Raw genomic sequence first — 13861 nt, 5'->3', positions numbered from 1 at the left:
CTTACCTCTTGTTACAGTTTTCAAAAGTAAAGAACGTGGTGCTTTGCCCTTTTCAACGTTCTCATCTTAGGTCCTTTTTGGCCGATATATACAAGCACGTGCTTATCATTAAGTCTGTAACTGGATTTGTTTGATAGGTTCTGTTTTTTTAGATTTGTTTAAATATAAATTTGTTATATGTGAATAATATAATTCTATATATAATTCTAAATCTATAAAATAATAGATTAAATAGATTTGCTATAAAATATACAAAATAAGACTAGAGAATAATGTAACAAACAGGCATAAAGCTTTATCAAATCTTAACATTATTTATTTTTCAAAATGACCAGGAACTTTTGACAGGTAGATTTGTTTTATAAATGCCAATCTCTTGAATAAAAAACCAGTGAACACCAGAGCCTAGAAAAATTAATCATACCCTTTTACGTTTTTTTTTCTGTACTGACAAATTTTACAAGAATTTGTCACTGGGAGCTGTCGTAGGCTCTTGGGCAGCACCCCAGACAGCGGGTGCCTTACAAACCATTACTTCTCACGGTTCCAGAGGCTAGACGTCCAAGGGGAAGGTGCCGGTGGGGCCTGACTCTGGAGAGAGCCCTCTTCTGGCCACAGACTGCGGGCTTCGTGTCCCCCCCAGGCAGGAGTCAGGGGGCTCTGGGGGACCTCCCGTGTCAGGGTACTGATCCCATTCCTGAGGGCTCCACCCTTGTGACCCAAGTGCCTCCTAGAGGCCCCACCTCCTACTATCATCACAATGGAAGTTAGCACAGGAACACATGAATGGGGGTGGGGGGATATAAATATCAGACCGTAGTAGGAATTTTTAGAACACAAGGACACTAATTTAAGTAGGTATTTTAAGCCTAGCACACAATTTGAGTGATTGTATGGGGTTAAAATAATGTAGAAAAACTAAAAAATATGCCAAAAGGAGCAGAGGAGACGAACCGGGGGGGGGGGGGGGCCGGGGGCAGGGAGGTGTAGTTTTACTAAAATATGTACTTGCTCGCATCTGTAAACTATGCAAATTTCCCTAAATTCTGGAACTATGATATTAAGAAGCAATTGTGGCAAGTCATATAAAATAGAATTTTAAAATATAGGTCACATTTTTAAAGTCATTTAAAAAAATCTCTGTAAGCATTACCTTAGTATTTTTTTATCAGAAATATAGTCTTGGCAATAAATAATCATTTGACAAGGTTATACAGATCTTCCTTAACTTACAGTGAGGTTACAGCCCAACAAATCCATTCTAAGTGGAAAACCTCGTAAGTCGAAAAGCATTTAATCCGCCTAAGCTACCGAACGTCACCGCTCAGCCCGGCCTACCTCACGGACGTGAGCCCTGAAGGTGCAGCTTAGTGCCAACCACCTCGATTTACCCAGCGCTGCACCGAAAGAGACAAAACGTTTGCGCGGGTACAGACGGCGGCCGGGCCTGGGGACTCCGCCACGTCCCGCGAACCGGAGAGCGAGACATCACTCGTCCCCGACCCGGGGAAAGAGCAAAACTTGAACTGTCGAGTACACTTTCTACCGGATGCGAGCCGCTCTCACCCACCGTAAGGTCAAAACGTCGGACGTCAGGGACCGTCTATGTCCATAAGTAATCACACACCACACACGGTTCATTTTAATACATGAATATTCTTTACGGTAGAGTTCACGTAAGAATAAATTATTTTCACCTTGTTTATAAAAACTGCCAAATTAAGTCCATGAGCTGTAACTATCACCTGCTCGGCTCTAGGGCCCACGCCCTGTCCTGGGAAGCCTCGTCGCGTACAGACAGACGCCCTGTGAGCGGACGGAGGGACCTGTGACGTTCCCCAGGACGCGGTGGCCGGCCCGGGAGGCGCCAGTGTAGGGGCAGAAGCGCAGTGTGCTGAGCGGCAGGGGCATTTACGGAAAACCAAGCCGGAAGTCTGCTGTAAGGGGAAGTGATCCACTCCTGCCCCACCTCCTCCAAGAAACCTTTTTTAATTTAGTTTTAAAAATTCAAAGTCTCAGTTTCAGTGAAATTGTCTTTTAGCGCTTTCAGCCAAAAAAGCACAACTCTTTTCTTTTCCTTTGATTTTATGACCAAATATCCTGAAGGTACCGTTTTTCTTCTTTTAAAGCAGCCAATGTTTTCATTGCCTCCAGTTTCTCAACTCCAGTCTCTTTGCTTATTATCTCCACAAGGGTATCATTGACATCTTTGGCCATATTCTTTGCATCTCTAGAAAAAGGAATAATAGCGTCAGTGTTTAGGAAACAAGAACTTTCACCGAAGCCTCCGTAATTCACACATCTAATCCCACGGACTCCACCGTCACCCACCCTGGTCCTCCCTCTGTCTCTCTGGGAAGCGACCCAACAGGTGCCCCAGCCTGTCAGCTGTCAGGCCTTCACCAGTGACCCATCCAAACCTCAGAGCTGATCACTGCCAGCTGGAAACCCTCAAAGGCACCCCTGCTCCAGGAGCAGCGAAGTCCAAGGTCTCAGGACCCCATAAACCTAGCTCTGCTCATGGCCTTCATCCCCCCACTTCATTCTCCGGGCACACAGCGGAACTTGCATTCCCAAGGGCAACCAGGTTTCCACCTACAAGCCTTCATATGGACACGCACATGCCTGTGCACACGCACGCGCACACACACACACACACACACACACACACACACATATTAACAGACACATTAACTGTGGGCCTGGCTCTAAGTGCTTCGACATGTTTTAGCCTATTCACTTATAGAACAGGGTGAGTGACCCTCCTGTGCCCCTGCAGTCCCCTCCAACCACCTGCTGATGTGGCTTTCCCAGCAGGGAGTAAGCTGTTTGGGGGCAGGGAATGTACTGCACTTATCACTCCACATCTGAACCGTGCCAGACAGGACGCTGGTGGCACCTGGGTGGCTCAGTCAGTTAAGCGTCTGAGTCTTGATTTTGGCTCAGGTCATGATGTTGCAGCTCACGGGATCGAGCCTCATGTTGGCTTCTGTGCTGACGGCATAGGGGCTACTTGGGATTCTCTTTCTCCCTCCCTCCCTCCCTATTTGCCCTCCCCCGCTCGCTCACGCACCTGCACACATGCGCTCTTAAAAACAAACAAGTTAAAAAAAAACAAAGTGTCAGGCAGGACTCCAAGATGTCAGGAACAGAACCTGTCCTGCCCTTGCGGTAACACTTCTTGAGAAAGGTGTCTCCAAGGGGCCACCTCGACTTGGTCATGCTCCACCCTCCACCACTGCACCGGAGTTTTCATCCCCACAGCCCTTCCCCATGGTGCCTGTGGCTGCCAGCTGCCACGCCTCCTGGTCTCCACTGTCCTCTTGATTGTCAGCAGCACAAGGCTCCCGGCTTGGGACAGTGGTCCCTGGGCTGAGGGACAAGATCACTCCTGCTGAGGGGCTGGTCCGCATGAGGGCACCATGGGGTCTCGTCCTGAGCCCCGACCACAGACCACCATGATGCACATTATCAACTCCACTGCACAGATGGGAAAGTGAGGCACCAGTAATGAGTAAAGAACTATTCCTGAGTTAACATTTTAAGACTCTGGACATGTAAGATAGCCCCCAAGTTCTCAATTATCAGTTATCGGTAGACTTGTGCAACTGACTTTGCCTCTAGTAGTTCGAGCTGCATCTAAAACTCCAGCCTATTCCTCATCATTGACAGCTCTACACTCTCCAAAGTGAAGGTCAAACACTTCTCTAAAAGCTAAATGAAAATGTAAACCAACATCATGTCCAGAATCTCTGCCTTTATCAACCAAAAGCAGAGAGTCAAAAATCCATTAATAGGTCACAAAATCAACTCAGCGGTCAAAACCAATTTTTTTAACAATAAGACAGAATAGACATTATCACAACAGGTCATGAGAAGTCAACAGAAAAAGCTCTGTTTTATAAAACCTCTTTCAATTATATCTATTCCAGATCACTGTACCAGTATTTCTTCTTCGGTATCACAGTTTAAAAACAAAACAAAACAAACAAACAAAAAAACCTGACTTGGTGATTTACAACATGTTTTAAACACCAGGGATGTGGGGGCACCTGGGCGGCTCAGTCGGTTAAGCATCCAACTTCGGCTCAGGTCATGATCTCACTGTTTGTGGGTTGGAGCTCCCTGTCGGGCTCTGTGCTGACAGCTCAGAGCCTGGAGCCTGCTTCGGATTCTGTGTCTCCCTCTCTCTCTGCCCCTCCCTGGCTCACACCCTGTCTCTCTCTCTCAAAAATAAATAAAAATTTAAAAATAAATAAATGCCAGGGATGTGTTAGAATTAAAAACAACTACTTCTCACTTCAAAAGTCCTTTCTATTTAGCAGTTTTTTTTAATTCCACTGACAAGTTGGTAAGTTCCCCAAATTTTTATTTTTTATGGCAATTTTGGGATTTCTATAATAGATCTTGCTTCAAAAAGTAAATAAAACTTAACAAAGAAAATTCCTGGTTTAGGTCAACTTTGACATAAATTATGCCTTGAAAAAAACGATCTTTAGATTCACATTCTCAGAGTAAAAAACCAGAGTTTTCCTTAGTTAGGTCAGCTGCACATGTCACATATTCTTGGATACAACAAAATCAGTCCTGAGACTGCAAGTTCAATGATTAACGTCTTAATACCAAACAGAACTTCTAGAGGCTAAAACATGTATTCAATACAGCACACGGCATTCTGAAAAGCAAGGATGAATTTTCACTTCTATTTCTCGGATAATCACAACATCTTGGCTGCTAAATGTATGTTAAAATCATTTTAGAACTTGTATTCCTATTCCTGTACTTAGGAATCAAATCAGTCATCCCTACCCACCTAGGTTAACAGTCCCTGGTTCACTTAATAAGTATCATCAACTGTCTTCGCCGACCCGGCCCCTGAGCCTGACGGCCACTCACCCACACACGTAAATGTAGCCGCTCTCCTGAAGAAGGACCCTGGCCACCTGCTTGCTGTGAAGCCACATGTTGTCTTGCACATACTTCACTGGGGCTTCCTCCTCCCCGACAGGAGCATCTCTCGAGAAGGAAACCTTCAAGTGAGTTAGGATCCCACGCTTATAGAAGTGTCGGAGCTCTTCTCTGAAATACGGTATATGAGTTACTTGAAAGTTCATCCTTTCAAGTTGAGAAAGCCTGGAATCAGAATACTAGAATTGTGTCGTACCTGAATAAATAATCCCTTTCCTTATGTCGGCAGCCAAAAAACAACCACATTGCTCCGAAGTGTCCCTCTGGATGTTGTTCTTGGAGTTTCTCTCTACGTGAGAAAGAAAGTGGAGATGTTGGACATAAAGAATATGTAAAACTGGGGTGCCTGGGCAGCTCAGCCGGTTAAGCGTCTGACTTCGGCTCAGGTCATGATCTCACGGTTCATGGATTTGAGCCCCGCATCGGGCTCTGTGCTGACAGCTCAGAGCCCGGAGCCTGCTTTGGATTCTGTGTCTCCCTCTCTCTCTGCTCCTCCCCCATTCACATTTTGTCTCTCAAAAATAAACAAGCATTAAAAAAAAAAAAAAGCATTAAAAAAAAAAAAATATATATATATATATATATATATATGTAAAACCAAGCTATTAGGTCAGGAAATACCCCCAAGAAACCGAGGCAGAGTTTGCAGTCACTGAGTGACCACTGTGCCATGTTCCCAGGGATCCCCGGTCCCTCCAGCAGCCGCTACAACAGGCATCACCTGTGGGCTGCAGGCACCTACGAGCATTTCGTGGGGATCTAGGAGGATGACCCAGAACATCACAGTGTGAAACCTACACTGACTTCTACATTCAATATTGATAGCGACTCTGAATAAAATTAACTCTCAATTAATGGAATGGAAACGTGGCCCCGGGCTTTAAGCAGGAGAACGATCTGCTGAGAACTGTTTCAGAAATGACACAGCGATGACACGAGCCGGCCACGTCTGCCCTTCCTCTCTGCTTCCTTGAGGAAAAACCGAAAATAAACTAAAAACAACAAAAAGACTCTGTCCACAGGATATTACACCGCTATGTGGAGACCAGCACACAAAAAGAATTGTTCATGATTTCACAGACAGGGAGAGAAGGACAACTTGTTTTACATCAAATAGTTCTATACGGATACGAAGACACATCTATTCAGATCAATCTGCTGAAAATTACTGACGTTTGGGTTTAACTTTGAACCTTTGGTGTAAGCGAATCTCCGTCAGTAGCAGGATTATCTAGTTAAGGGACACATGGGACAGTGTGCACATCATCACAACAGAAAGTGCTGCCTGAAATCTGTCCCCAACTACACGTTATAAACTATGTGCAGCTGGGGGAAAAAAAAGAAAAATAAAGTGCTGCCGTAAAAAGGGAGCTTCTAACACAAAACGAAACCTCTGGGAGACAGCAGATTTACTTTTCCCATGGTGACAAATTACGCTATGCGATCACACATTTGATAATAATTTTTTAAAATAAAAATTTTACAACCCAAGTCCAATATCCAAAAAAGTCACTGCGGAAACAAAAAAGGTGCTCTGTTGTATTTCTAGCCAGTATCACAAGGGATACATTTTCTCACTAGTCAAAGAAAGCACATACCTGTGTTGCAGGAAACCAATGAAGGGCGCTATGCCAGTTCCCGGACCCACCATTATGACGGGGGCGGCGGGGTCACTCGGTAAGTGGAAAAAACCGGTCGTTCGAGGAGAGATGGAGATCTGGAATATTAAACCAATGCTCGTGAGTCCGAAAGAAAACCTAGACAAAGGTACGTAAGCAAGATGATCTTTGCTAGAGAAATTAAACAGCAGCATCAGATCTGACTGAAACCGTGAACATTTCCACCACCAAAGAGAAAAACACAAGCCTGTCTTGCAAAGTTTTACTTTCCGTTGAAATCAAAGGTGCTTTAAAAATGACAGGTATATTTTGAAGGTAGAACACTGAACAGATACAATCACATTCTTGTTCTGGGCCCGTGGATAAGATCTGCTTTCTAGTAGGCAACCCATTATATATATCATGGAGAAATGCACGAAAACCTGAAGACAGGATTCTCTGTGTTCGCACATGAAGGGGCGACGAAGATTAACAAGATGGAGTGAAAGTTTCCAGTGCAAATTAGGCAACTGAAGGAAAAAGCAGAGGGTTGCTCCAAAGATGCTAGAGAATTGTGCTGTATTTGTTAATCTGGGGTCAATGTTATGTGTCTGCAAAAGGGGAAGAATAAATAAGCCGAACACACAGATAAATACAACCTTTTTGCTAAAATTTCAAAAGATGGTTCTTCTAAACTGTGTGCCAGAAATACTTACAAGGAATCAACTTCTAAATATATTTCAGTTCCAGTCTCACTTTGCTCTGAGCAGAAGTTATACCGGGTAATGGGAAACTGCTCTACACATCCATGTGTAATTATAGACGTTTTCTCCTTCAGTGGAAGGAAAATCATACAAGGTTCATCAACTGGATGAACACCGTACTTTTTAAACAAAGAACCAGCAGCGCTGTGAGTGAATGCGTGCTCTCATTCTAGTCATTAATGTTACCTTGGCCTTGACTCATTCACGTAGGAGTCTCCCTGCCAGTACTCAATGGGACAAGCACTATGGATACAGAAATGAACAAAACAAGATCCCTGTCTCCGAGGACTTACATTTTCGGAACAAGAGACGATAATCAGACATTTGTCCGTAAAATGACTGGTAATAAGACCCATGAGGCAAAACAAAACAGGATACACCGGGTATGACAGGAGCGTGTTGGTGACAGGGACCGCAAGGCAACCAGCATCGGTCCACTCTCGCTGCAGCGGACCCCACACGGCTCGCAACACCTCCACACGTCTTCCTGGCTCTCCTGTAAGGCTACGGGTTGGCTATAGCTCTCTGCACCACAGACCCACTTCGCCCACTTCCAAGCCCCAGCAGCGTCCCTGACCCGTGGCGTCCCATCCTCCTATCACAGCCGCACCGGCAGGGAGCCCCCACCGGGCCAGGCACGCATCCTGTCCGCTCGCGCCTCATGGTGTGCTCTGGCCACACACCGTCGGGAGGGGCGGTCCACGCCTCCCAGGGACAGGGGGCGTCTGTCACAGTTGTCCCATCTACCCACGCGGGGAGGGTGTGGGGTGGGTCACGTGACCCTTAACAGTCTCTACACTTCCTAATAAGACGTGTGCTAAGCAGCACAGTTGAAATCGTATCCTTTTCCCGGTACTTCTAATGCCTCAACACTGAGGAGCCTACAATAAAAGATCTGTTAAAGCGGAGAAAGGAGCAAGAAAAGGGCGGAAGGGAGGAAAGAATGTGTAAAAGGCACCTGTGCTGAGTGGCTGTGATATGTGTGGCGCACACATGTTCAACTTTCTGGAGATCATCTCTTTTCATAGGATCGTACGACATAGTACGGTCCTGTCGGTATTGTAGTATTTCTTTTCAAAACCGGGGTGCCTGGGTGGCCTAGTCGGTTGAGGATCCGACTTTGGCTCAGGTCATGATCTCTCGGTTCATGAGTTGGAGCCCCGCGTCCGGCTCTGTGCTGACAGCTCAGAGCCCAGAGCCTGCTTCCGATTCTGTGTCTCCCTCTCTCTCTCTGCTCACGCCCTGTCTCTCTCCTTCAAAAATAAACATTAAAAAAAAATATTTTTACTTAAAAAAAACAAAAAGAAGAACAGTGTGTTAGGTTAATATTTTGTTGATGCGTGAACCCAGGAGTACAGGGCGCAGGGGAGGAGACGGGGTCTCTCTCTCAGACGCCTCCGTCCAGGCAGCAGCCTGGCAAAATACCGCAGTAAAGGGCAACTTCAAGCAGCAGTTTCCCACAAGCCCTCTCAGGTATACACCGAGCCTTACTACCCCCTCAGGGCACGAACTCTTCCACTGCAATAACTTACAACGACCACATCCGTCCTAAGATAAGGCTACAAATGACAGGTACGTTTTTTTTCAATACCACAGAGAAAGATGACTTCGTGATAAAGCCTGAAATGTTTTGTTTAATTTCAACCATCCTCGTGGGCGAGCAGGGACTTTAAACTGTTCCTTTCGCCACAGTCTTGAGTGACATTCTGCCCATGCTGCATCAAAACACGAAGGATGGGCACTAAGTCCAGATGTAAAAGTGTCCACAGTTCAAAAATAGAGTCACATTTTTCTCCCGTGTGTTTAAAAAGCCGTTTTGCCACATTATGCCTTCACATTAACAGCACTAATTCGAATTCTGTACCACATCTGTGACAAAAAGGGAAGAAATAGGATGAAACTCTAGTACCCTAGGGGTGCCTGGGTGGCTCAGTCAGGTGGGCGTCTGACTCCAGCTCAGGTCACGATCTCACAATTCATGGGTTCGAGCCCCACGTCAGGCCCTGTGCAGAAAGCGTGGAGCCTGGAGCCTGCTCTGGATTCTGTCTCCCTCTCTCTCTGTCTCTCCCCTCTTTGTGCTCTCTCTCTCAAAAGTAAATAAACATTAAAAAAAATTAAAAAAACAAACAAAAAAAAACAACCTCTAGTACCCCAAAACTAAAGGCTATAAAATTAATCTCTGGGTGTCGACTGACTCCAAGTTAAGGACTTATCTGGGACACAGGCTCTGGCCTGCACACCTCAACACCAGCCTTCAGTATGGTCCTGAACTCTTCCTGTGCCAACTGGCAGGAAAGGCCTTCTTTTCTACGAACAGGACAAGGAAGGAGAAAAGACTGTATTTTACAAAATTCATACTTTAAATATTTGAGAGAGACATGGAACGCAGGTAATGTTTTCCTGACTTCCCAGGAAAGAGATTCTAAAATTCAAGTACGGCAAAAATTTTCCCTTGAATAAACTGCACAGTAACGGATGATGCCAGGGAAGACCACGTTGTTTTTTCGAATCAGGTAAACAGCATTTTAAGAACGCCCACACTGCACACTCCCGGTACCTCAGGAGCAGGGGCTGGCCCGCCTTCTGCAGGGGACACCTGCGTGTCTGGACGAAGGATGGGCGCGACCACCATGGCCAGCCAGCCTGTGCACACGCCTCTCCGCAGGACCTCCATCGTGGTGGGAGACAAAAACTCCACGACGTTGAAAACGAAATGAAGCTTCCCCGGCTGAGACAGATCTGAGCTGCAGAGACACACAGGTTACTTTTAAACTCTGTAACAGGACTGATCATCCAGACTACACTCAGCCTTTCTTACTGGACACAGAGAGGTTTCCTTCTGGGCTCTAAGCTGCCTTCTAACTCCTCAGGGAAAAGCGATCGGTTGCTCCTTAAAAGCTCCCCCCCTCCTGCCCCCCGTCTTGTGAGATTCCAATTCCCTGTTTGCTTCGAGACTCCGGAAGATCTCTGCAACTTTTCATCTCTTCACTGGCGGCCTCTGCTACCCAGCGAAGGTGGCCTGGCCCAGCACTCCGGGCAGCAGGTGAGGCCCGGGCAACTGTGGCCTCACGCGGGGGAATGTGGTTGCAGCCCAGGGACTAAATGTGGTTGTGCTCCTGCAGGACCAGAGTCCCAAGACGGGTCTCCTTCATTCCCTATCGTGTCCCTGCTATTGTCTTCCACAAATCAGGTTAAACTTCTACCGGGTGAATTTGGAACTAGTAAGGATTTAGAAGTCGGAGATTCACAGTATTTTGGGAGAGACATGCTATGTGTTAGTAAATATCAGTACCTTGCACACGAATATGGTCTGGGCTGGAGCTTAGGAAGATGCTCTAGAAAAAAGAAAATGAAAACAAGCAATGAATTCACTGCTACTGAAAAAAAAATTATATGTAAGGGTTTGTCAAAATTCAAGTCTGAGTTTGATGCCTATTTTTTATTTCGAATACCCAAAATAACATGTTTGCATTAAATCATAACTTTTTTTAATTTATTTTTCAATATATGAAATTTATTGTCAAATTGGTTTCCATACAACACCCAGTGCTCATCCCAAAAGGTGCCCTCCTCAATACCCATCACCTACCCTCCCCTCCCTCCCACCCCCCATCAACCCTCAGTTTGTTCTGTTTTTAAGAGTCTCTTATGCTTTGGCTCTCTCCCACTCTAAATCATATTTTAGAACATGTGTAAATTCACTGTGACTAAGCAAATTATGACTGAATACTTTTTCCAATTCCTCACATTAAAAACCAGACACGTGGCATTCCTTTAACTGGAAATCAGTGTGTCTTTCTAAGGCTAGCTTCTTAACCCAAAGGATAATAGAAGCATCCATGAAGGGGCTTCAGAATCAAGAAACTCATTAAATTCGCTATGTGTGTGCAGTTTTCTGAGAAGTGTCCAGAGTTTTCATATTTCAAATAAGATCATGACTCCCAAAAGATTAAGGGTGTTAAGGATTATGGGAAATACTTAGGCTTGAAATATTTTTCCTTCTTATATTTATATAGTAAGAAGAAAATGGGAATGTAGTGGTAAAACCTTTAAATTATCCAGAACCCAGCGGTTTCCAAATACGTTGGTGCTCTTTTAAAAGTCGGTCAAAGAGTCAGGGGCAGCTGGGTGGCTCAGTCGATTAAGCAACCAACTCTTGATTTGGGCTCAGGTCATGGCTCATGGTTTGTGAGTCTGAGGCCCGAGCTGGGCCCTGCACTGGCAGCACAGAGCCTGCGTGGGATTCTCTCTCTCCCTCTCTCTGTCATTCTCTCTCTCCCCCACACCCACACACCCCCTTCCCTACTCTCCCTTTCTCTCAAAGTAAACTTAAAAAAAAGTCAAAGATTCACTACTTGAGGGTGGGAGGGAGGGGAGGGTGGGTGATGGGTATTGAGGAGGGCACCTTTTGGGATGAGCACTGGGTGTTGTATGGAAACCAATTTGACAATAAATTTCATAAAAAAAAAAAAAAAAAAAAAGATTCACTACTTGAATACCTAACTGTCCACTAACAAACTCTGAAACTTTTTGTGTTCAACGTTATACGTTTAGGAGTTCTCCAGTAAAAACTGGGAAAGACCTGTTCTAAAATTTAACAAATAACAGAATAAGGCTTAAAAAGGGCTCAACATAATATAAGCTTTAGATACATTCAATTTCTTTAAAGAAGCTGGAAAATAATTTTTTAATGTTTATTCATTTTTGAGACAGAGAGAGACAGAGCCCGAATGGGGGAGGGGCAGAGACAGAGGGAGACACAGAATCCGAAGCAGGCTCCAGGCTCTGAGCTGTTAGCACAGAGCCCGATGCGGGGCTCGAACTCACCAACTGTGAGATCATGACCTGAGCCGAAGTCGGACACTCAACCGACTGAGCCACCCAGGCGCCCCAATAATCTAATTTTTTAAGCCTCAATGCCTTTACTCATTTTTTACATAACTCATTTTTACTCATTTTTTACATAAATGCTATACAAAATTAAAAGACAGCAAATCGGTGAAAAGAACAGAAACCTATTCTCATATGCTGGGGAGCTTTACAAGAGTTCTTACAGTTTGTCTACACATGTTCTGGTTATTCTCCCAACCCCCGTTCTCCCTCCACAGACTCCACTGGGAAGGGGAGGAGCGTCCCTTTGAATACGGGGAAGTGGGAGGAGCTGCCTCGCTCAGAAACTTCACCGTTTTGAGGACAAGGAAAAGGAGTACTAAGAAAAAGGGAAAAAGGCGCCTGGGGGGGTTCAGTCAGTTGAATGTCCGACTCTTGATTTCAGCTCAGGTCATGATCTCACGGTTCGTAAAACTGTGCCCCGCATTGGGCTCCACGCTGGGTGTGGAGTCTGCTTGGGATTCTCTCTCTCTCTCTCTCTCTCTCTCTCTCTCTCTCTATCTCTGCCCTTGCCCTGCTCGCCACTCATGCACATGTATTCTCTCTCCCTCAAAATCCTCAAAATAAATAAACTTAAAAAAAGAAGAAGGGAAATAAAGCAGGAACTGACTTATAGAGGAGCACACAGCTAATTCTGCGGGACAGCGGGGCACCTTGTGGCCTAACAGTGAGAAGCAGGATATACGTTTTCATGGAACCAAAGATAATGCAATTCTGAAGGTTTTACTAGTTATCACCAGAGGAAAACAGCTAGGAGAGGACAAAACTACAAGCACAGGAAAGTACTACGCATCTAAGACTCCTGCACACTTCTCCGTCACCATCCCTGCTAAACGTCTGTGGTCCCCACGGAGGCTGCAGAAAGTCCCTCCCTGACACACAGTTCCTCAGGGAGGTCTTCTCTCTTCTGTTGGAACAAAGACCCCAAGAGACAGTGTGGATGAAAATCAAGGTAATCCTACATTTGGACATTTTGTGGCTAGTTCACCCAAGCCTCAAGCCCGGAGGCTCCCTGCACGAGGCAGCACGTGCCGGTACGACACGGGGGGGCCCCTGCCGCCCTGGGAGCGCCCTGAACTGGACGTGCCCAGCGGCGACACCTCTGTGTTCTGCACAGAGAGCACCCACCTCCTTAACCTCTGTCACGTACACCTGATGCCTATCAGCTTTGAAAAACCTGGTTTCCTTCGGGAAACTCCTTTTTCGGTAAAATCTGACCAAAAAAACTTTCCAAACCATAGCTGAATGAATAGAAAAGATGCTGAAGGCCAATCCAAAGAAGGAGAATGACCACTGGCTGCAAGGAAGCTCAGACGATTGTGATGATGGCAGAAGGACGGAGTAAGGAAACAAACACTGTGGCAGTGGGGTTCTTCCCACTTCCAGGAAGACCCCGACACAGAGGCTCCCTCCCAGAGACGCGTTCCCACCTGCCACCTGCCAGACAGACGGGAGGGCCCCTGGGGCGCAGGGCCGGGAGCACTCACGGGAGGGCCCTTGGCACAGGGGTGGGGAGCACCCATGGGAGGGCCCCTGGGGCACAGGGCAGGGTAGCACTCACGGGAGGGCCCCTGGGGCGCAGGGCCAGGAGCATTCATGGGAGGGACCCTGGGGTGCAGGGCCAGGAACACTCACAGGAGG

At 46.1% G+C, this 13861-nt stretch overlaps 1 protein-coding gene across 3 annotated transcripts in view; it reads right to left on the bottom strand.

Moving 5' to 3' along the window:
- Positions 1 to 291: 291 nt before the first annotated feature.
- MTRR (5-methyltetrahydrofolate-homocysteine methyltransferase reductase) overlaps positions 292 to 13861 on the bottom strand; it is a 33639-nt gene continuing 20069 nt past the window's right edge. The window contains exons 10-15 of one of the 3 annotated variants that reach the window (XM_040493767.1): positions 10623 to 10665; positions 9870 to 10074; positions 6567 to 6685; positions 5165 to 5257; positions 4897 to 5079; positions 292 to 2230 (exon numbers count right to left, since the gene is read on the bottom strand). In XM_040493767.1, the coding sequence (XP_040349701.1) occupies positions 2086 to 2230; positions 4897 to 5079; positions 5165 to 5257; positions 6567 to 6685; positions 9870 to 10074; positions 10623 to 10665 (788 nt within the window). In that variant the 3' untranslated portion in view covers positions 292 to 2085. The remainder of the gene's footprint in view (positions 2231 to 4896; positions 5080 to 5164; positions 5258 to 6566; positions 6686 to 9869; positions 10075 to 10622; positions 10666 to 13861) is intronic. The other 2 variants (XM_040493769.1, XM_040493774.1) reach the window with 2 other exon arrangements.

The sequence above is a fragment of the Herpailurus yagouaroundi genome, unplaced genomic scaffold (genome assembly GCF_014898765.1).
Source record: "Herpailurus yagouaroundi ecotype Mexico unplaced genomic scaffold, PumYag 29, whole genome shotgun sequence".
In the NCBI taxonomy this organism is placed as follows: domain Eukaryota; kingdom Metazoa; phylum Chordata; class Mammalia; order Carnivora; family Felidae; genus Herpailurus; species Herpailurus yagouaroundi.
This window is presented reverse-complemented; position numbering and strand designations above follow the sequence as displayed.